Source organism: Canis aureus, chromosome 5 (assembly GCF_053574225.1).
Source record: "Canis aureus isolate CA01 chromosome 5, VMU_Caureus_v.1.0, whole genome shotgun sequence".
Lineage (NCBI taxonomy): Eukaryota > Metazoa > Chordata > Mammalia > Carnivora > Canidae > Canis > Canis aureus.
The window spans coordinates 65902406-65923378 of NC_135615.1; the positions used below are offsets into that span (position 1 = coordinate 65902406).

The 20973-nt window shown below is 42.9% G+C and overlaps 1 protein-coding gene across 4 annotated transcripts in view; it reads right to left on the minus strand.

Moving 5' to 3' along the window:
- TENT4B (terminal nucleotidyltransferase 4B) overlaps positions 1–20428 on the minus strand; it is a 78859-nt gene extending 58431 nt beyond the window's left edge. For 2 of the 4 annotated variants that reach the window (XM_077898488.1, XM_077898486.1), the window contains exon 1: positions 19687–20427. In XM_077898488.1, the coding sequence (XP_077754614.1) occupies positions 19687–20369 (683 nt within the window). In that variant the 5' untranslated portion in view covers positions 20370–20427. Of the gene's footprint in view, positions 1–19686 lie in introns of all 4 variants that reach the window. The other 2 variants (XM_077898487.1, XM_077898490.1) reach the window with 2 other exon arrangements.
- Between the last annotated feature and the right edge of the window lie 545 nt (positions 20429–20973).

Consider the following 20973-nt stretch of genomic DNA (forward strand, 5'->3'; position numbering starts at 1 on the left):
TTATTCACAAGAGACACACAGAGAGAGAGAGGCAGAGACACAGGCAGAGGGAGAAGCAGGCTTCATGCGGAGAGCCCAACGTGGGACTCGATCCTGGGACTCCAGGATCATGCCTTGGGCCAAAGGCAGGCTCTAAACTGTTAAGCCACCCAGGGATCCCCCTAATAACCTTTTAAAACTGAAAACAGATGGGTTCACTGGTGAAATCTACCAAAAGTTTGAGGATAAAGTTATCTCAGTTCTCTACAATCTCTTCCAGAAAATAGAAGAAATATTGTCAACTCATTCTATGAGGGCAGCATTACCCTAATCCCCAAACCAGACAAAGACATTAGAAGAAAGAAAAACTAGACGTATCTCTCATGAACACAGATGTAAAAATCCTCAACAAAATACTGGAGAACTAAATCCAACAAGGTACCAAAAAAATAAAAAAGATACATCATGACCAAATAGGAATTATTTCAGGTACATAAGACTGGTTCAAGATTCAAAAATAAATATATATATAATCCATCACATAAACAGGCTAAAGAAAAAAAATCTATGATCATATCAACAGATACAGAGAAAACATTTGAAAAAATCCAACACCTAATCAAAAATTCTCGGGAAACTGGAAACAGAGGGGAAGTTTCTCAACTTGATAAAGAACATATACAAAAAAAACCCAAAATACAAACAAACAAAAGAACATATACAAAAATCCTCCAGCTAACATCATACTTAACAAGGAGAAATTAGATGCTTTCCCACTAAGATTAGGAATAGGCAAGATGTCCACTCTCACCCGCTTATTCAACATATTACAAGCCTTGGCAGAGGGGCGCCTCGGTGGCTCAGTTGGTTAAGTGTCTGCCTTTGGCTCAGGTCATGATCTTGCCACATGAGGCTCCCTGTTCAGCAGGGAGCTGGCTTCTCCCTTTTCCTCTGCTCCTCCCCTCTGCTCCTGCTCTCTTGCGCTCTCTCATTCATAAATAAATAAATAAATAAATAAATAAATAAATAAAATCTTAAAAAAAAAAAAAGCCGTCTTAGCAGATGCAGTAATACAAAGAAAAAAGTGTACAGACTGGCAAGGATAAAATAAAACTTCCTTAAAAATAATAATAATAATAATAATATATAAATAAAAATGCCTTTGATTGATGACATGATTATCTACATAGAAAATCCCAAACAACAACAAAAAAATTCCTGGAATTAATAAACACAAAGTTGCAGGATACAAAGTTAATAAACAAAAGTCAACTGCTCTGTTACATGCCAACAATAAACAACAGGAATTTGAAATTTAAAATGCAATACCATTTATATTAGCATCAAAAAAGGGAGAAATACTTAGGTGTAAGTCTAACAATGTATGTATAAGGCCTTTATGAAGAAAATCACAAAACTCTAATGAAAGAAATCAAAGAAGATCTAAAGAAACGGAAGGTGGTCCCAGGTTCATGGATTGGAAGATTCAATGTTGTCACGATGTCACTGTCATTTTTTGCCAACTATATCTACAGATTCAGTGAAATCCCAATCAAAATTCCACCAAGATGTTGTGTAGGATCAGTTTGATCCTAAAATTTATATGGGAAGCTGTAAAAAAGACCCAGAATAACCAACACAACACAGAAGGAGAAGAACAAAGTTGAAGGACTGACACTACCTGACTTCAAGACTTATTATACAACTAAAGTAATCAAAAACATACAAGCAAACAAAAAACCCCACTAAAGTAATCAAGACAGTGTGGTACTGGCAAAAGAATAGACTAATAGGGGATCCCTGGGTGGCTCAGGGGTTTGGCGCCTGCCTTTGGCCCAGGGCGCGATCCTGGAGTCCCGGGATGGAGTCCCGCATCAGGCTCCTGGCATGGAGCCTGCTTCTCCCTCTGCCTGTGTCTCTGCCTCTCTCTCTCTCTCTCTCTCTATCATAAATAAATAAATAAATATTAAAAAAAAAAAGAATAGACTAATAGATCATAGAACAGAAGAGAGAGCCCAGAATGAGACCTACACAAAATATAATCTACTGATCTTTATTTGGGGGGGGGGGGGGCATGCACTCAGCGCAAGCACGCACATGCGTACACATGAGTAGGGGGAAGGGCAGAGAGAGAAGTAGGTTCCGTGCTGAGCAGGGAGCCTGACGCCGGGATGATGACCTGAGCCATAGGCAGCTGCCCAACAAGTGAGTCGCCCTGGCTCCTACAGTCTACTGATCTTTAACAAAGGAGCAAAGGCAATTCAACGGAGAAAAGACAGTCTTTTTAGCATGGTGCCAGAAGAACTGGATATTCACATGCAAAAAAAAAATGAATCTAGACACTGATATTCCACCTTTCATATTCCACCAGTTCATTTTTAATGAACTCAAAATGGATCACAGACCTAAATGCAAAACACAAAACTATAAAATTTCTAGAAGATGACTTAAGAGAAAGTCTAGGTGTCCTTGTTTGGCAAGAACTCCTCAGACACAATACCAAAAGCACAACCCATCAAAGAAAGAACTGCTAAAGCGGATTTAACGAAAAATAAAAACTTCTACTTTGCAAAGGACACTGTCAAGAGAATGAAAAGCCAAGCCACAGCCTGGAAGAAAATTTTTACAAAACACATATCTAATTAAAGAACTGCTATCCAAATGTAAAAAGAACTCTTAAAACTCAACAGTAAGAAAATAACCCAATTAAAAACCAAGCAAAACACCTGACCAAAGAATATAAAGAGGCAAATATGCATATGAAAACATACTCGACATCATCTGTCATTAGGGAACCTCTAATTAAAACAAGATACTACTACACACCTATCAGACCAGCCAAAACCAGAACACTGACAATACCAAATGCTGGCAAGTATGTGGGACGGCAGGAACTCATTCAGTGCTGGCGCGAATGTAAAATAGTACAGTCGCTTTGCAATACAGTTTGGCAGTTTCTTAAAAAACGAAACATACTCTTTCCATATGACCCAGCAATCTTCTTTCTTGGTGTTTACCCAAACGAGCTGAAAACTTACGTCTACACAAAAACCTGCATGCAGATGTTTTATTCATAAATGCCAAAACTTGGAACAACCAAGCTGTCTTTCAATAGGTAATTGGGTAAATAGTGTTACATCCATACAATGAAGTATTATTCAGCAATAGAAATACCAAAGTAAAAACAAAAGAGCTATAGAGCTGGGAAAAGATACAGAGGAAGCCTAAATTAGGATCAGGGAAAGTAGTACATACTGCATGACATTCTGGAAAATGTAAAACTAGGAAGACAGTAAAAAGATCAGAGATTGCCAGGGGCTCAGGGAGAGGGAAGGATGGATAGGGAAAGCACATATTTTTAGGGCACTGAAATTATTCTGTACTAATGCTACAATGATGAATAAGCATCATTTGCCAAAACCTATGAGATATTCAAAGACTGAATCCTAATGTAATCCTGGACTTTAATTGTAATGCATTGATACATGGCTTATCAATCATAACAAATGTAAGATGTTAATTATAGGAGAAATGGGATAGGAGTAGGGGAGTGAGGGAGTATACAAGGATTCTGTACTTTTGCTCAATTATTCTGTAAATACAAAACCGCTCAAAAAAATTCTAACACACACACACACACACACACACCCCTTGTGGTGGAGGAAAAACAGAACAGATACCTCAGAAGAGCAAAGTCCTTGACTCTCTCTGTGTTGCCCGGCTTCCCAGATGACCTTACCTACTGACTATCCCAGAAGAGGCTCCCACAAACTCCTAAGGAAGCTGAAGCCAAACTATGGCCTAGAGGTCGGAGCACTCTTTTACCAATGCCCAACAGCCCTTTCTTTACACAGCTGCCACCATGCTTGCTATATGGTTCTTACAGTAAATAGTGGCTTTTAAAATAAACATTTGATTGGGGGTAAAGAAAAAAAAAATCACTAGATTTACTACTGGTAGGAATCCTTTTACTATTATGATGTAGAGTTTACATTAGCCTGAGGGCAGGAATGCTTCTCACAAAGGTTTAAGAATATTAGAACAAGAGGAAGAAATATAATCAAAGTTAATTCCAAGGACAAATAAGTGTGTTACTCCTGGTTGTTGCATTAAGGCTGTGAGAACTCGGGTCTCCTAAGCAGAGACTCACAGGTCACTAGATCCACCATGGTTTTGTTCAGCTAACACAAGCAGAAAGCAAAGGTCAGGTATGGCTGTGGATGAACGGCTTCCTTGGCAGTTCCCAGCCACCCACTGAAGGCCAAGCATAGCTCACTATGCTTGGAGAATTAACTGCCTTTTCCAGACATCCTGCACTAGTCAGCCCAAAGACCACTTCAGCTTTTTGCATGCAACCCACCTTGCTTCTTTCTGCTCATTCACAAAGTCAGTTAGAATTTATATCCGCCTTCTCCTCTTAGCCCATGTTCCCATGAGAACTGTGCCCTTAAGGGACGTCTGGGTGGCTCAGTGGTTGAGCATCTGCCTTCGGCTCAAAGCGTGACCCTGGGGTCCTGGGATTGAGTCCCACATCAGGCTCCCCTAGAGGAGCCTGCTTCTCCCTCCGCCTATGCCTCTGCCTCTCTCTGTGTGTCTCTCATGAATAAATAAATAATCTTAAGAAAAAAAAAAAAAAAACTATGCCCTTAGGATAACCGAAGAGCTGAGGAGAAAATGTTTTTCCTTTCAGGAGTATTGCAGCTGACAACTGATAGAGGTTCAAGAGAATAACAATATCACAAGTTTACAACCTTAATAATGAACTAATAAATACAGGCAATGATCCTTAATGGCTACTAATATCACAAAAGAAAGATACTTAGACATTGTGTGTCTATTCGGAAAATTACAGATCATCATCTATGAAGTATTCTACGTTTTAAGATTTTATTTTATTTGGGACACCTGGGTGGCTCAGCAGTTAAGCGTCTGTCTTCGGCTCAGGGCATGATCCCGGAGATCGAGTCCCACACTGGGCTCCCCTCAAGGAGCCTGCTTCTCCTACTGCCTGTGTCTCTGCCTTTCTCTCTGTGTGCCTCTCATGAATAAATAAATAAAATATTAAAAAAAAAAGAATTATATTTATTTGAGAAACAGAGAGAGAGAGACAGCACAGAGGGAGAGGGAGGAGGGAAGAGACTCCCCGAGCAGGGAGCCGGATGCCAGGCTCAATCCCAGGGCCGTGGGGTCATGACCTGGGCTAAGGTAGATGCTTAACCACCTGAACCATCCAGGTGCCCCTCTATGAAGTATTCTTGAAAACAAAACAAAACATAAACAAACCTCTAGATCTACTTACAACTTTATAGAAAATACAGGGGGACAAAGGAACATATTAAATTGACACCAAGGGAATGTAACCAGCAAAACTCAGCAGAAAAGTCAACAGGAAAAACAACTCGATTTCTTCAATGAATACATTAATGAGGGGAAAACAGATGGCTGACAAAGCTGTAGATTAAAAGATTTAAAAGGCATTTCAACCAATAGCAAGGCAAAACCTCATATGGATTCTGATTTTAACAAACCATTAAAAAGATAATTATGGCACAACTGGGGAAATACGAACACCGGATTTTTGATGCAATTCAGGAATTAATGTTAATTTGTTTAGGTGTACTTACGGCATTGCAATTATGACTTTTTTTAAAGGCCTTATCTAGAGACACAAAAAATGATGTGACATCCATAATTTATTTCAAAGTAATGGGGGTGGGAATGAATATAAGGTGGGCTGGTGAAATAAGTTTGGCCAAGGTTTATCACTGTCAAATGCGTGATGAGTACATGGAGGTTCATTATTTTATACTCTGCACTACCACATTGTTTGTAGTTTTCCTCAATAAATAGGTTTTATAAAATTAACTTGAATAATTTCAGACTCCTTTAGTTGAGGTCAACCATCACGGTAAACTAGATCCTGTTCACTACCCACCTCAATTATGCTAAATACTACATATCCAACTTGTCCCTTTAGAGCTTATCATTTGAAACCAATACAAGCAGTTTTTCTTTTCCAACTCTCCACAACCTAACCAATCTTTCAAAACCATAGCAAAAATCTCCACTCAAGGCTTGTCCACCTTATGCACTGTCTATCCAACCAGAGCATCACTTTCCAGGAGGCAAGGAACATGTTCTACTGTCATTATGTCCCACAAAAGTCTTGCACAACAGTTTGCATAAAGCAGTTGATCATCCAACCAAAAAATGTGTGCATCAGTTCTGGCCTATACAGGAATGAGCGGCAAAACCAGCAAGTAATACAATACCAAAAGCAGAGGACACATTTACAAATTCTATAGACCACAAAGAATGAACACATTGTGACAGATCCATACAATGGAATACTACTGACATTAAAAAGTAACACCAAGGGCTCAGCGGTTTAGCGCCGCCTTCAGCCCAGGGCATGATCCTGGAGACCCGGGATCGAGTCCCATGTCAGGCTCCCTGCATGAAGCCTGCTTCTCCCTCTGCCTGTGTCGCTGCCTCTCTCTCTCTCTCTCTCTCTCTCTCTCTCTCTCTGTATTTATTCATGAATAAATAAAAATCTTAAAAAAAAAAAAAAAAAGGTAACAACAATGTACCCAACAGTATGGATGTCCCAAAACATAATGGTAAAAGAAGTCAGGTACAAAAGACTACAAAGTATATATTTCATTTATATGAAACCCTAGAAAAGGCAAGTGGTAGCCTAAGGCCAGAGACAAGGTAAGCGGACTGACTGCAAGAGCACAAGGTTACTTTCTGAGTGACAGAAATGTTCTGTATCTCTTTCTGTATCCCAACTGTTACAGTTACACAACTATATATATTTGCCCAAAGTCACCAAACTGTACAATTAAAATGAATACTATAATGTTAAATTATGCCCTAATAAAACCATTTAAAAATCATAAAATTAGAATTAAAAGTTGTAAATATTTGTAATAGACAAAGAGCTCCTACAAACATCAGAAGAAAGTTAGCAATGTTCTTTCCACCATCTTTCCACGCTGCCATAATGGTATGCTTTGAATGTCCTGGCAGATGCTTTCAGAAGCATTAACAATGCTGAAAAGAGGCGAACAGCAGGTTAGGCCATGATCCAAAGTCAGTGGCTGGTTTCTCACTGGGATGAAGCATGGTTACATTGACAAATTTGAAATCACTGATGATCACAGAGCTGGGAAAATTGTTATGAATCTCACAGGCAGGTTAATCAAGTGTAGAGTGATCAGTCCCAAAATTTGACATACAACTCAAAGATCTAGAAAAATGGCAGAAGCATCTGCTCCCATCCCACCAGTTTGGTTTGGTTTCATTGTATTGACAACCTCAGCTAGCATCATGGACCATAAAGAAGCAAAACGAAAACATACAGGAGGGAAAATCCCGGGATTCTTTTTCTAGGGATGTAATACACACATAAATAAAATGCTTCAATAAACCAGAGAAAGAAAGAAAAACAGGCAGGCAAAGAAAAAGAGAAAAAAGCTAGGTAAGGGAAATAAGCAATTCAAAAAAGAAAATAGCCAATTAAAAAAAAATAAAAAAAAAAGAAAATAGCCAATTAGTATGAAAATATGTGCAAATTAAAATAGGAAAATACTATTTTTCACCTATGAAATTGGAAAACTGTTTTCTTTTGTATTGGTTTTGGATATAATATTTAGCATTGGTGAGGGTTTAGGGGAAACTGGGATTCTTGCACACTGCTGACATAAGGGTAATCCGGCCGAATCTTTCCACAGGTAAGAGTGGTAAAAGCCTTACAAGATACAAAAACCTCCTGTCTAAAACTTTATGTGCCAATACAATTCTTTTTTTTTTATTTTTTTTTTAATTTTTATTTATTTTTTCATGATAGTCACACAGAGAGAGAGAGAGAGGCAGAGACATAGGCAGAGGGAGAAGCAGGCTCCATATAGGGAGCCTGACGTGGGATTCGATCTCCAGGATCGCGCCCTGGGCCAAAGGCAGGCGCCAAACCGAAGTGCCACCCAGGGATCCCACCAATAAAATTCTTGGAGAGAGAACAGTCTTTAAAAAATGGGAATGAATAAATAAAATATTTAATAAAAAAAAAAAAAAGTTTTAAAAAAATAAGGGCAGCCCCAGTGGCGCAGCGGTTTGGCGCCGCCTGCAACCCAGGGCTTGATCCTGGAGACCCTGGATCGAGTCCCACGTCAGGCTCTCTGTATGATGCCTGCTTCTCCCTCTGCCTGTGTCTCTGCCTCTCTCTCTATCTCTCTGTGTCTCTCATGAATGAATAAATAAAATCTTTAATAAAAAAAAAGTTTTTTAAAAAAATGGTGCTAAGACAGCTGGATATCCACAGGCAAAGGAATGAAGTTGATCTCTACCTCGTATCATATACAAAAATGAACTCAAAATGGATCCAGGACCTGGGGCACCTGGGTGGCTCAGTCTGTTAAGCATCCAACTCTTGATCCTGGCTCAGGTCTTATCTCAGGGACTTGAGTTCAAGCTCTGTGCTTAAAAAAAAAAAAAAAATTGGATCTAAGACCTAAATGAAGGAGCACCAGGCTGGCTCAGTCAGTAGAGCACATGACTCTCTGTCTCAGGGTCATGAATTTGAGCCCATGTTAGGCAGAGATTACTTAAAAAGATAATAATAAAATAACTAAATGTAAAAGCTAAAACTGTAAGACTCTTAGAAAGAACATGGGTTAATTTTCATGATCTTGAATTAGGCAGTGGTTTCTTGGACATAACACTTAAAGCACAAGCAACAGAAAATAATATACAAATCAGAATTTATGAAATAGGGAAAAAAAAAAAACCTTTGTACTTCAATGAACACTATCAAGAAAGTAAAAAGACAATCCATAGAAAAGAAGAAGTATTTATAAATCATTTATCTAATAAGAGTCTAGTACTAGAATATACAAAGAACTCTTACAACTCAACAAAAAGTCAACCCAAGGGGCACCTGGGTAGCTCAGTCGGTTGAGCATCTTACCTTCAGCTCAGGTCATGATCCCAGGGTCCTGGGGCCCGAGCCCCACATTGGGCGCTCTGCTCAGTGGGGAGCCTGCTTCTCCCTCTCCCTGCCACTCTGCCTACTTGTGTACTCCCTTCTCTGTGTCAAATCAATCAAAAATCTTTAAAAAAAAAAAAAAAGTCAACCCAATGAAAAATAATGGCCTATATGCACATGCAAAAATGTTCACCATTAGTTTTGGGAAAATGTAAATCAAAACTATGATGAGATACTACTTTGCACCCAATAGGATGGCTATAATCAAAAAAGATAATGAAAAAAGTTGACAATATGGAGAAACTGGAAACCTCATACATTACTGGTGGGTATGGAAAATGTTACAGCTGCTTTATGTGATTTAGCAATTCCACTCCCACAATGTATATTCCACTTAGAGGTGTTTATACAAGAGAAACAGAAACATATGTCCACATACAAACTTGCACATGAAGTTCAGAGCAGCATTATCTATAACAGCCAAAAAGCAGAAACAACCCAACTGTCCAACTGATAAATGGTAAACAAAAAGCCACATATTATGATTTCATACATATTTTTTAAGATTTATTTATTCATGAGAGGCAGAGAGAGAGAGAGAGAGGCAGAGACACAGGCAAAGGGAGAAGCAGGCTCCACACAGGGAACCTGATGTGGGACTCGATCCTGGGTCTCCAGGATCACACGCCGGGCCGAAGGCAGCACTAAACCGCTGAGCCACCGGGGCTGCCCTGATTTCATACATTCTTATGAAATGTTTAGAATTGTAAATCCATAGACAGAGAAGGGCTGCATGAGTTTGCCAGGTGCTGAGAGTGAAAGAGCAGGGAGTGATAATGTGTACAGGGTTTCTTTCTAGGGTGATGAAAATGTTCCAGAATTAGATAGTGGTGATAGTTACACACTCCTGTAACATTCTAAAACCCCTAAACTGTATACTATAAAAGGGAGAATGTGATGGCATATGAATTACATCTCAGTAAAAGTAAGAAAGAATCCAAAGGTTCATCTAAAAACATGTTTTTTATAAATAACAAAAAACTAAAAACAAAGTAAGATGTCAGTAGTTATACCCTGGAAGTAGTTTAATCGGGCTATTTTTTTTTTTTAATTTCTTTGATTTAGCTGTATGTTCTAGTTTTTTGAAAATCAGTATTAATTAGTAGTATTTAAACTGTATATTGTTTTTGAAAACAAGTATTCTGAAGGACAGTGTGGTAGGGACGCCTGGGTGGCTCAGTGGTTAAGCGTCTGCCTTTGGCTCAGGGTGTGATCCTGGAGTCTGGGATCAAGTCCCATATCGGACTCCCTGCATGAGCCTACTTCTTCCTCTGCCTGTGTCTCTGCCTCTCTGTGTGTGTCTCTCATGAATAAGTAAAATCTTTAAAAAAAAAAAAAAAAAAAAAGGACAGTGGTATTAACACCTCATACCAAGAAGGAAAGAAAGGTAGAATAACTAACTTTGAGGAAAAAGACATCCAAATTCCAAACCTCATCAGACACCTAATACTTCATTAAATCCAAATTATCAGAAGTTAACTTTTGAACCTCCTCAACCATGATGCTAGTGGATTCTTCCTCCTGCTGTGGCAGAAATTTATAAACACTTGATGGTACCGAAAGTTACATTATTTTGACTAAATCAAAACAGTAAGGGAAACACATGAGGTCCCAGTTCTCAGTCCAGAAACTAGTTCTGCTGAAACACGGTTTACTCCAGGACAAGTGTGAAGGTGAAGCACAGTCTGAAGGCATTGTTCAGATATAAAAATACTATAAAAAAGGAGGCACCTGGGTGGCACAGTTAGGCATCTTGACTCTTGGTTTCGGCTCAGGTCATTATCTCAGGGTCGTGAGATCCAGCCCTGCACCAGGCTCCATGTTTGACAGGGAGTCTGCTTGAGATTCTCTCTCCCTCTCCTGTCTTTCTCCTCCCCCATGCACAAATCTACATGCACTGTCTCTCTAATAAAATCTTAAAAAAAAAAAAAAAAAAAACACTCTAAAAAACACTTCACCATCACCAATAAAAACCACCAAGGAGTGTTTACTTCCCAGAAGAGAGCCAAGCAGAGAGAAAATAATACTCATACGAAAGGAAAGGACACTAAATTCTGAAATCTTTTCTGCAGTTGTCTTTTTACATGTTTTTAAAAAAGTGAAAATAAAGCTCTACTTCATACTAGTTTATAAGAAAAAGCAATATGTAAAGGAAACACTGCAAAGTACTTCAAAGATAAAGAGTTAAAATGTGTTTTACTTAGAAATTTTTAATTAAAGACATTCTCAATACTGTCAAGAAGTTTCGGAAAAAAAAAAAAAAAAAAAAAGAGTCGGAGCGCACCTGGGTGGCTCAATTTGCTTTAGCCTCAGACTCTTGGGTTTTGGCTCAGGTTGTAATCTCAGGGTTGTGAGACTGAACCCCACATCTGGCTCTGCGAGTTCTGCATCAAGTCTGCTTTAGATTCTTTCTCCCTCTTCCTCTGCCCCTTCCCCATTCCCATGCACATTCTCTTTCTAAATAAATAAAATATTTCAAAACTAAAATCAAAGTTAAAATTAGGTGAGGCTATTTAGGAGGTTAATTTGATAAAAGCACAATGAGGGGATCCCTGGGTGGCTCAGCAGTTTAGCACCTACCTTCGGCCCAGGGCGTGATCCAGGATCAAGTCCTACATCAGGCTCCCTGCATGGAGCCTGCTTCTCTCTCTGCCTGTGTCTCTACCTCTCTCTGTCTCTCTGTCTCTCTCTCTCATGAATAAGTAAAATCTTTAAAAAAAAAAAAAGAAAGAAAGAAAGAAAGAAAGAGCACAATGAACCATCAGTACCTTTATTAAAACTAAAATTTTAAAAAGTGATAATGCTAAATGCTGGCGAGCATGCAGAGAAACAGGCTTACACACATCACGATATGAATAGAATATGATACAATCACTCTAAAAGAGAGTTTAGCAGGGCCGCCTGGGTGGCTCAGCAGTTGAGCGTCTGCCTTCAACTCAAGGTGTGATCCCAGGATCTGGGATCGAGTCCCACATCAGGCTCTGTACAGGGAGCCTGCTTTTCCTTCTGCCTCTGTCTCTATGTATCTCATAAATAAATAAATAAAATATTTTTAAAAATAAATAAGAGTTTAGCAGTTCCTTTCAAAACTAAATACATAGTCGGGGTGTCTTAGTGGCTCAGTCAGTTGAGCCTCTGGTTCTTGGTTTCAGCTCAGGTCATGATCTTGGGGTTGTGGGATCAAGCCCTACATCAGACACTATGCTTGGCAGGCAGCCTGTTTGGGATTCTCTCTCTCTGTCCCCCCGCCCCCCCAACATACACTCTCTGTGTCTCTCTAAAATAAATAAATAAAAATAAATATGTATTTACCATATGATCCAGCACCTTTATTTATTTATTTTTAAAGATTTTATTTATTCATGAGAGACACAGAGGGGCAGACATAGAGGGAGAAGTAGGAGCATGCAAGGAGCCCCATGTGAGACTCAATCCCTGAACCCCGGGATCGTGCCCTGAGCCGAAGGCAGATGCGCAACCACTGAGCCACCCAGGCATCCCTATTTTTTTTTTTTTTTTAAGATTTTATTTGACAGAAAGAGCACAAGCAGGGAAAATGGCAGAGGGAGAGGGTGAAGCAGGTTCTCAGCTGTCCCGAGATCATGACCTGAGACACCCAGGTGTCTCGACCTAGCACTTTTAAGGCATTTACCCCCTAAAGATGAAACTTTATGTTCACATAAAAATTTGTATGCCTAAGTTTATAGCAACTTTATTTGTAATAGCCAAAAACTGGAAACTCTTCTGGTATGTCCTTCAATGCATGAATCATTAAACAAACTGTGGTACATCCACACATTGGAATACTACTCAACATTAAAAAGGAATGAACTATTAATACACGAAACAATCTGGACAAATCTCAAAGGAATTATGGTAAGAGGAAAAAAGCCAAAGTAACATACTGTGTGATTCCATTTATCATTCTCAAAATAAAAAATTATAGAAATGGAAAACAACTTAGTGTTTGCTCGGGGTTAGAGATGATGGTGTGTGTGAAAACAAAGGGGTAGCATAAGCGATCTCTGATTGTAGTGACGTCACACAATCTACACATGATAAAAGTGCACTGGACTACATACTACATGCACAAATGAAAAAAAAAAAAAACAAATGAGTGCATGTCAGACTGGTGAAATCTAAATCAGGCTATGAAGTGTAACAATGTCAATTTCCTGGTTTTGATATTAAACTATAGTTATATAAGATGTTACCATTGCATGAAACTAGGTGAAGGAAACATGGGATCTCTCTGTACTGTTTTTTTTGCAACTCTGTGAATCTGTATTTCGAAAGAAAAACAAATGAGATGGGGCAATGCATGAACAGGTTAATATAATAAACAGAAAAAATTTAACATAGCATTTGGAACATGATACAAAGGCTACCACGAGCACTTTATGATTTTATTGAGCACTTTTAATAATAAATCAACTAATTTGAAAACACAGGTTTCTGCAGACTATTCAAACTACTGGAGCAGGAAGCATGATCAGAGGTAGAATTCCTGAGTTTAGTCACTAGATACTCCATGAAATCTCTTACAGACATGGCAAGATTTTTTTCAGACTTGAAGCTATTCAAGTGAACAAGGAGCCAGTGCACAACATAAACATCTTCACATTGTTTCTCCCCCAAATCTCCCAACTTCAATCTCCATACGGTCCAAAGCCCTTAGTATACAAAAGTCTCTTATATCATCAAATAACTTATAAGATGAAAATAAATATATTGCCTGTTTGGATGCAAATTAATGTACAGTCTAGTTCAAAGCCATCCTCCATTTCAATATTCCCTTAGGAAAAAAATTCCATGTCATGTTAAAAATGGTAAAATGGATTTGAAGCCTTTATGGTGTCTGCAGCAGCTGAGTCCCTAGCAAATATTCTGAAGGATGGAAAGAACATTCTACTGGCAGTCTTCTGAATTCCTCAAGCAGGCTCTGAGCTGTCCAGTCAGCTCTGTAGGAAAGAGCAAAGACAGGAGTCTCAGACTAGCTGCTGGGAAGTGGACCCTAACTCTTCAAATAAGCATCCTCTTGGGCCTAGAGCCCCTCTTCGGGATTACTCCACACCTATGTTATGTGTGTGTAAGTGATTAATACATACAGTCTCTAGTGCCGTGGGTGTGATCCTGAAATAGTTTCCTCCACTAAATATTACTCTAACGGATTCAACAGAAGGGAGAATAGAAAGCTGAGTGAAATTATACAACAGCTTGCTTTTCTATCTTCCATAGAAAAAGCAGCTGAAATTTTTCACAGCTTCAGCAGGTATAAGAATATCTAACTACAACCATCTGACCAGTGCCCATATCAGCAAGGGAGCCCCTGAATTTTCTCCCCATGGACTTTTCTGGGTTCCTAACACTAGGATGTTTTGGTAGGGGTTTCATGGAAGAAGCTGTGCTATAAGGCCATCTATCACACCAGGACCAGCACTGTTTTAACACACACACACCCTCCCCATCTTGGGTTTTTCTAGTATCCCTTTCCTATCCCTCCTTTACTGAAATATACTGAACCTTCTGTGTGAACCCAGGGTAGACTCCAAAAAGCTCTATCCACTTGCTGGTTCCTTTTGCCTTTCAACAGCTAAAAACTTAATGGGGTTTAAAAAAGACTACACACCCTGACATACCAATGATCCTCAGTGACAGTCTTCACTGGTCACAGATTTTAGACAAAAGACGAGTTATGATATGAAAATATCTTAGGTGGGGCAGCCCCGGTGGCGCAGCAGTTTACACCACCTGCAGCCCAGGGTGTGATGCTGGAGACCCAGGATCGAGTCCCACATCAGGCTCCTTGCATGGAGCCTGCTTCTCCCTCTGCCTGTGTCTCTGCCTGTGTCTCTCTCTGTGTGTCTCTCATGGATAAAAAAATAAAATCTTAAAAAAAAAAAAAAAGAAGAAGAAGAAAGTATCTTAGGTGAACATAGTATATGAGATTTGGGGAAATTCTTCAAAATGAATTACACTGTTAGTGTAGAATGTACCCTGGAAGAAACCTAACATCTTCTCAAAATCACCTTTCAGTACTCAAATGCAGTAGAATTCAAGGACCCAAGGGTTCTAGTTCACCAAAGAATTGCTGGGGCTACATTAGTAAATGCACAGAAATTAATATTTAGAGCAAGCACTTGGAATACGGCCTCTAAATTCTTTCATACTCAACGCCATGTTAATCTGCTGGATCACTTACTTTGGAGCCCAGCACCAACAGCAAGCCTATTGATCACATCATGTAGAAATTAGCAGAAAGAAATCATAATGCCGGTGCTGAAGAACAGCGTCAGCATCTTGGACTTACCATGATCTAGAGCACAGGGCACATCAGGAAGGACATTGCCCCACTGCAGCAAAGATGACTATGCCGTGGCCCCCAAATTTCAAGTCACTGCCAGACAGCTCCACCTTAACATCACCATATTTTTTTACTCCAAATCCACAATCCCACCCCTTATTTGCAATAATAACAGCAACATTTCCACACTCTGGTTCAAAGCTATAGCATGATTATTTAACCCAGGAAGGGAGTCAGGATCCTCTCCAACCTTACCCTGTAGCATCACATACACTCATTCATTCTTTACTGTTCCCATCCCCATCAGCCCAGGTTAAGAAATTATTCCTTAAACCTGAGTTTCCCAGCAGGGTCTTCCTGATTCCCACACTCAGATTCATGCTCCAAAACACTACTTTGAACAAGTCATCCAAGGCTTGAAAAAAAAGTATCTATAGATCTGGCAATGCAGCCAACACAAACCTATCCTGATGAGCTTGGACAAGCTCCAAGCACCTTCCACAAGAAGTTTCTAGACATAGGGGGGCTCAAGACCAAGGACTCTGAGTCTCCATAAGGTAACCGTGTTCACTACTTTTTGGACATCACTTCTTTCTCCATGGTAATCAACAATTAAATCTTTGAAAAGGGTTTATAGCTCATTTTCATGGACAACCAGAAGGAGCAGGTGGACTGCTTCCTACACCACAGCCAGCCTTGGAGGGAAATGAATTGCAAGAAATAGAATAGTGAAAGCAACTTTAAAAAGAAAAAAAAGAAGGAACACGAGCAAATTCCCTGAGTCTGTGGGTACACAAAGGCTAGGTGGTAAGCAGATTTTTTTATTTTTTTTAAAGATTTTATTTATTTACTCATGAGAGACACAGAGAGAGAGGCAGAGACACATGCAGAGGGAGAAGCAGGCTCCATGCAGGGAGTCTGACGTGGGACTCGATCCTGGGTCTCCAGGATCACGACCTGGGCCAAAAGCAGACACTCAATCACTGAGCCACCCAGGCATCCTGGATTTTTAATTTAAAAAAAAAATTTTTTTTTTTTTAAGTAATCTCTATGCCCAACATGAGACTCAAACTCACAACCCTGAGATCAAGAGTCACATGCTCCACCAACTCAACCAACCAGGCCCTGTCAGTTGTATTCAATTTTGAAAGAGAATATGAAGCTTTCAGGATGAAATCCAAATATCTTACTCTACATTTAAGAAATTTCCAGGTGCCCGGGTGGCTCAATTGGTTAAACATTTGATTCTTGATTTCAACTCAGGTCATGATCTCAGGGTCGCAATATTGAGCCCTGGATCTGGCTCCATGCTCAGTGGAGTCTGCTTAAGAATCCCTCTGCTCTGCCCCTCACACCTCTTACGTGCACGCGCACACACACACACTCTCTCTCTCTCTCTCTCTCAAGTGAAAGAAAAGAAAAAAAAGAAAAGAAAAGAAAAGAAAAGAAAAAAAAAAAGAAAAGAAAAGAAAAATTTCCACCCTAGGGGCCCCCGGGTAGCTCAGCTGGTTAGGCAACTGACTCTTGATCGCAATTCAGGTCATGATCTCAAGGTCCTAGGATTGAGCCCTGCATGAAGCTCTCTCTCTCTCTCTCTCTCTCTCTTTCTCCCTCTGCCTCCCTAACTCTCTGCTCATGGACGCTCTAAATAAATAAAATCTTTATTAAAAAAAAAAAGTTTCCATCTTAACTAGTGACCTAGTGGACTAAAGGAAACATATACATAAAAGGAAAAATAAACATAAGCAGGCTATATAGCAAGAGCGAGAAGCAAGTAATTCAAAAGTTCAAAGGAGGAACGACAAAAGTGAAGGACCCGGACAAAAGAGAAGTCAGGATTTTGAACTGTATCTTGGACTGTTCAGGAAGTATGTCAACCAGTTTGGTGGAGGCAGAGAACACAGAAACCAAAGATACAAGAGAGAGTATATATACAGCAGTCTCCAGTTCCAGTCCACTGTTCATGTGCCTTCCACTCCTCTCCCCTATCTGGACTGTCAGTTCAGAGGCCAGGAACCACTACAATTTGTTGACCTATTAGCTAAACATCGGTTCCTGGAACTCAGAATGCTAGTAACAGTTTTACTAAATAGTGTAACTTTGAGGTGCACCATGAATTCAGATTTTTAAAAACCTGTACTAAAAATAGCAAAACTTCTGTAAAAGTCAGGACATAAGGAACCATAAATCAAAACACGAATTTTTAAACACCCAGACACTCTTACGAAAAGTTAGGAACTGCTTAATAACACAGGAAATTTTTGCTACTGACAGCCTCTAAAGGAAAAGGCAAAAGAATGAAAAGTCTTATGAAGTGATAAACAGTTTTAAAAACAGGTTTACAATCAGTTTTTAAACAGTAATCCTGCTGGGAAATGGAAATTCCTCTCCCTAATCCCTTCTGAGGGCAATATATTTGAATCGGGAATAAGAACATCCTGACTCTATCGAAGTTCAAATATGAACCTTTTACAGTATCCCTATCATGAAATAGCAAGTAGAGGAGAAAATAATTTCTTATCTGTCAAAAAGAAAAGCAGCCACTATTTTGGATTTATCACCTCTCTTTGCCAGACACACATGCAGAAGCTTCAGTAAAACGAAACTAGAGAACTTCAAGGTTTTAGTTGACAGTGATTACTTAACTGGAGCTTATTTCTGTGAAATGAAACTACCAGAACCTTTAAATATCAATTTGCTTGTCGCTAAACCACCGCTTTATGCTTCATCTTGGAAATGCTAACAGGATGGAACCCATGGGTCTTTTATTAAAACGTGATGACCATGGAGAGCGCCCTTGAAGCTTAGCAACAGAGGACTCAACCCTAAAAGGTTCCCCTCTGGAAAGCGAGGACAGGTTTGACATGTAACCCAGTGCCAGTCCTGAAACGCCTGACTGCATTTTCCATAAAAGGTGGGAGTTGTAATAGTAGCATATAGCAGACACCAGCCCACTAGAAGCAGATGGAACCCACCAACTCATTTTACCCAGACCTCCAAAAAGGTACACAGAACTATCTGTGCTTGCCAAAGCAGGGCAGATCTGAATGGGTGAATCTAAGAAAATGTTTCACAAAGGCTTACTAACGGTATTACATTTGCCTACTGTAGCCCCCAATGTAAAACAGGATCTGGAAAATGAAAAACAATTTGAGAGCTCATTCTTCATACTCAAGCTAAACACACGCAGACATACACATACATACATACATACATACACACACATACGGCCCGATTTTTTATTTTACAAAAAAAAAAAAAAAAAGACTCAGTAACCTATTCCAGCACAGGGGGGCTCTTCTAGAAGGGAAATCTAGCTGGAAACATTCCCTGCTTATGTACATAGTTCACTAGGGGTCAACTAAGATTCCATTTTGTAACAGCTGAACTTTAACCAGAAACTCATTAATGGTGCAACATTCACTCATTAGCGTGAAGTTACCCCCTAGAATGAAAAGCACTGGCTGTATCTGCCAGAATGACAACTTTACAGTGAGAAGCTGGAGCCGAGGACCGTGAACTCCTAGAAAGTTCTATCAGCCTCAGAAGAGCTCACCATCTCCACCAGCCTAAACTCAGCTGTCACCCCATTTTTCACCCACAGAAAAAAGGCATCGCTAATACAGGAAAAAAAAATTTTTTTTTAAATAAAAAATTAAAAGACGGGCCAAAGGGTTAACAGCAGGCAAAACCTTACAGGGTTGACAGGATTCCTGTTTGGGATTGGGGGAGGGGGAGGGGGAGGAGGAGGAGCTTTCTGGATGTTTCTATTCTTGGCAAGGAACGCACCTCCAGGTCCTGTACCATCAAAAGGCACTAACACAGGAATGTTCTCAGGGAATCAATGATTTGCCTGTGCTAACAGACTTCATCTTGGGGTGTGCTGATGCGGAGGGCTGGAGGGGGAAGCCTGGGGAAGGCGTGTTTGATTGGGGGAGGGGGGATGGGAGGAAAGAGTAGATGGATGTGGTGGGGGTGGGGGTGGAGGTGGGGGTGGGGGTGGGGGTGGGGGCCGGGAAAGGTGTGGACTGTTAAGGGGCCAGAGTGTGGATGACTAAGGGAGGTGAGGGGAGGATGTGGATGGTTGAGGGAATGTCCAGAAAAGGCCTGGAAGGCTGAGGGGGAGGGGGCCAGGTGTGGATCGCTAAGGAGGAGCGGGGGAAGGTGTGGATGGTGGAGAGATGGAGGAATGGAGGAACGGGCATCAGCCCCGGGGGGGCAACGAAGGCAGGCCGGCGGGGGGTGGCCTCGCCCAGGCTCCCCCCAAGCCACCGTCTGTGGGCGTGTGCCCGGCTGCGCGTGTGCAAGGGCCGCGGGGCCGCCGAGCCGCCAGGCCGCAGGGCCAGCCAGCACTCACCCCACGACTCCCTGGTTGTAGTTCCTCCGCTTCCACGGGGTCCCGCTGTACACGCCCCCGCTGCCGTCGGCCCGGCCGCCCCCCGCGGCCCGCCCTCCGCCGGGCTGCAGCAGGCTGTAGTTGAGTCCGTAGGTGCTGGCCTTATTGTCGCGCTTCCGCTTATTGCTGCTGCCCGAGGCCGGGTCCGCGGGCTCCACGGCGGGGACGGGGACGGGGACGGGGACGGGGACGGCGGCGGCGGAGTGTGGGGACGGGGACGGGGACGCGGACGGGGACGGGGACGCCGAGGGGCCCGCGGCAGCCCGGCGGGCCCAGGCCGCGGGCTGGTGGTGGTTGTTGTTGTTGTTGGTCGTCTCCAGGGGCAGGAAGTCCCGCTGCTCCGCCGACGGCGCGTGGCCGCCCAGCAGGCGCTCCCCGGAGCGGTACATGCCGGCCGGGGCCGGGGCCGGGGCCGGGGCCGGGGCCGGGGCCGGGGCCGCGCCGCTGGGGCTGCCGGTGCTGCTGCCGCTCCCGCCGGTGGCCGTGCTGCTGCCGCCGCCGCCGCCGCTCGCGCCGCCGCTGCTGTGACAGTGGTGGTTGAAGTAGAGGTTCCTCAGCCCCTGGGTCGTCTCCCAGATCTGCATCCACAGACTGTTGGACGGTCCGAGCTGCTCTGGCTGGAACCAGGCGATCCTCGGATCCATCAAACGGCGGCGGCCGCTGCCCCCGCCCCTCCCGGCCGCCCGCAGGGCCGCCGCCGCCGCCGCGCCTCAGGCGCACGCCCGGCCTCGGAGGCTGCTGCTGCTGCTGCCGCCGCCGCCGCCGCCGCTGCTACTGCTGCTGGGGCCCGCCGCGGGCGGCGCGGTCGCGCAGGGAGCCCGGCCGGCGCCGGCGGCGTCGCTCCCGCCCTCGGGGGCTCCGCGGGCCCTCCCCCCCTCCCTCCGCCCCTCCGCCGAGCCCCTGTCACTGGGGTCCCCGTGCAAATGGCGGCGGCGGCGGCGGCGGCTCCGGAGTAGAGGGCGAGCGGCGGCGGCGGCGGCGGCGGCGGCAGCGCGGGCGGCGGCGGGGGCGGCGGCGGGGGCGGCGGCGGCGGCGGCGGCGGCGGCGGTGGCGGCGGCGGCGGGGGCAGCAGCGGCGGCGGCGGCGGCGGCGGCGGCGGCGGGACGCGCCTGCTCCGTAGCGTCCTCGCTCCTCCGGCCCCGGGGCGGGGCCTCCGCCGCTCGCCCCGCCCCCGCCGCGCTCGCCCCGCCCCGCGCTCGCCCCGCCCCCGCCGCGCTCGCCCCGCCCCGCGCTCGCCCCGCCCCCTTC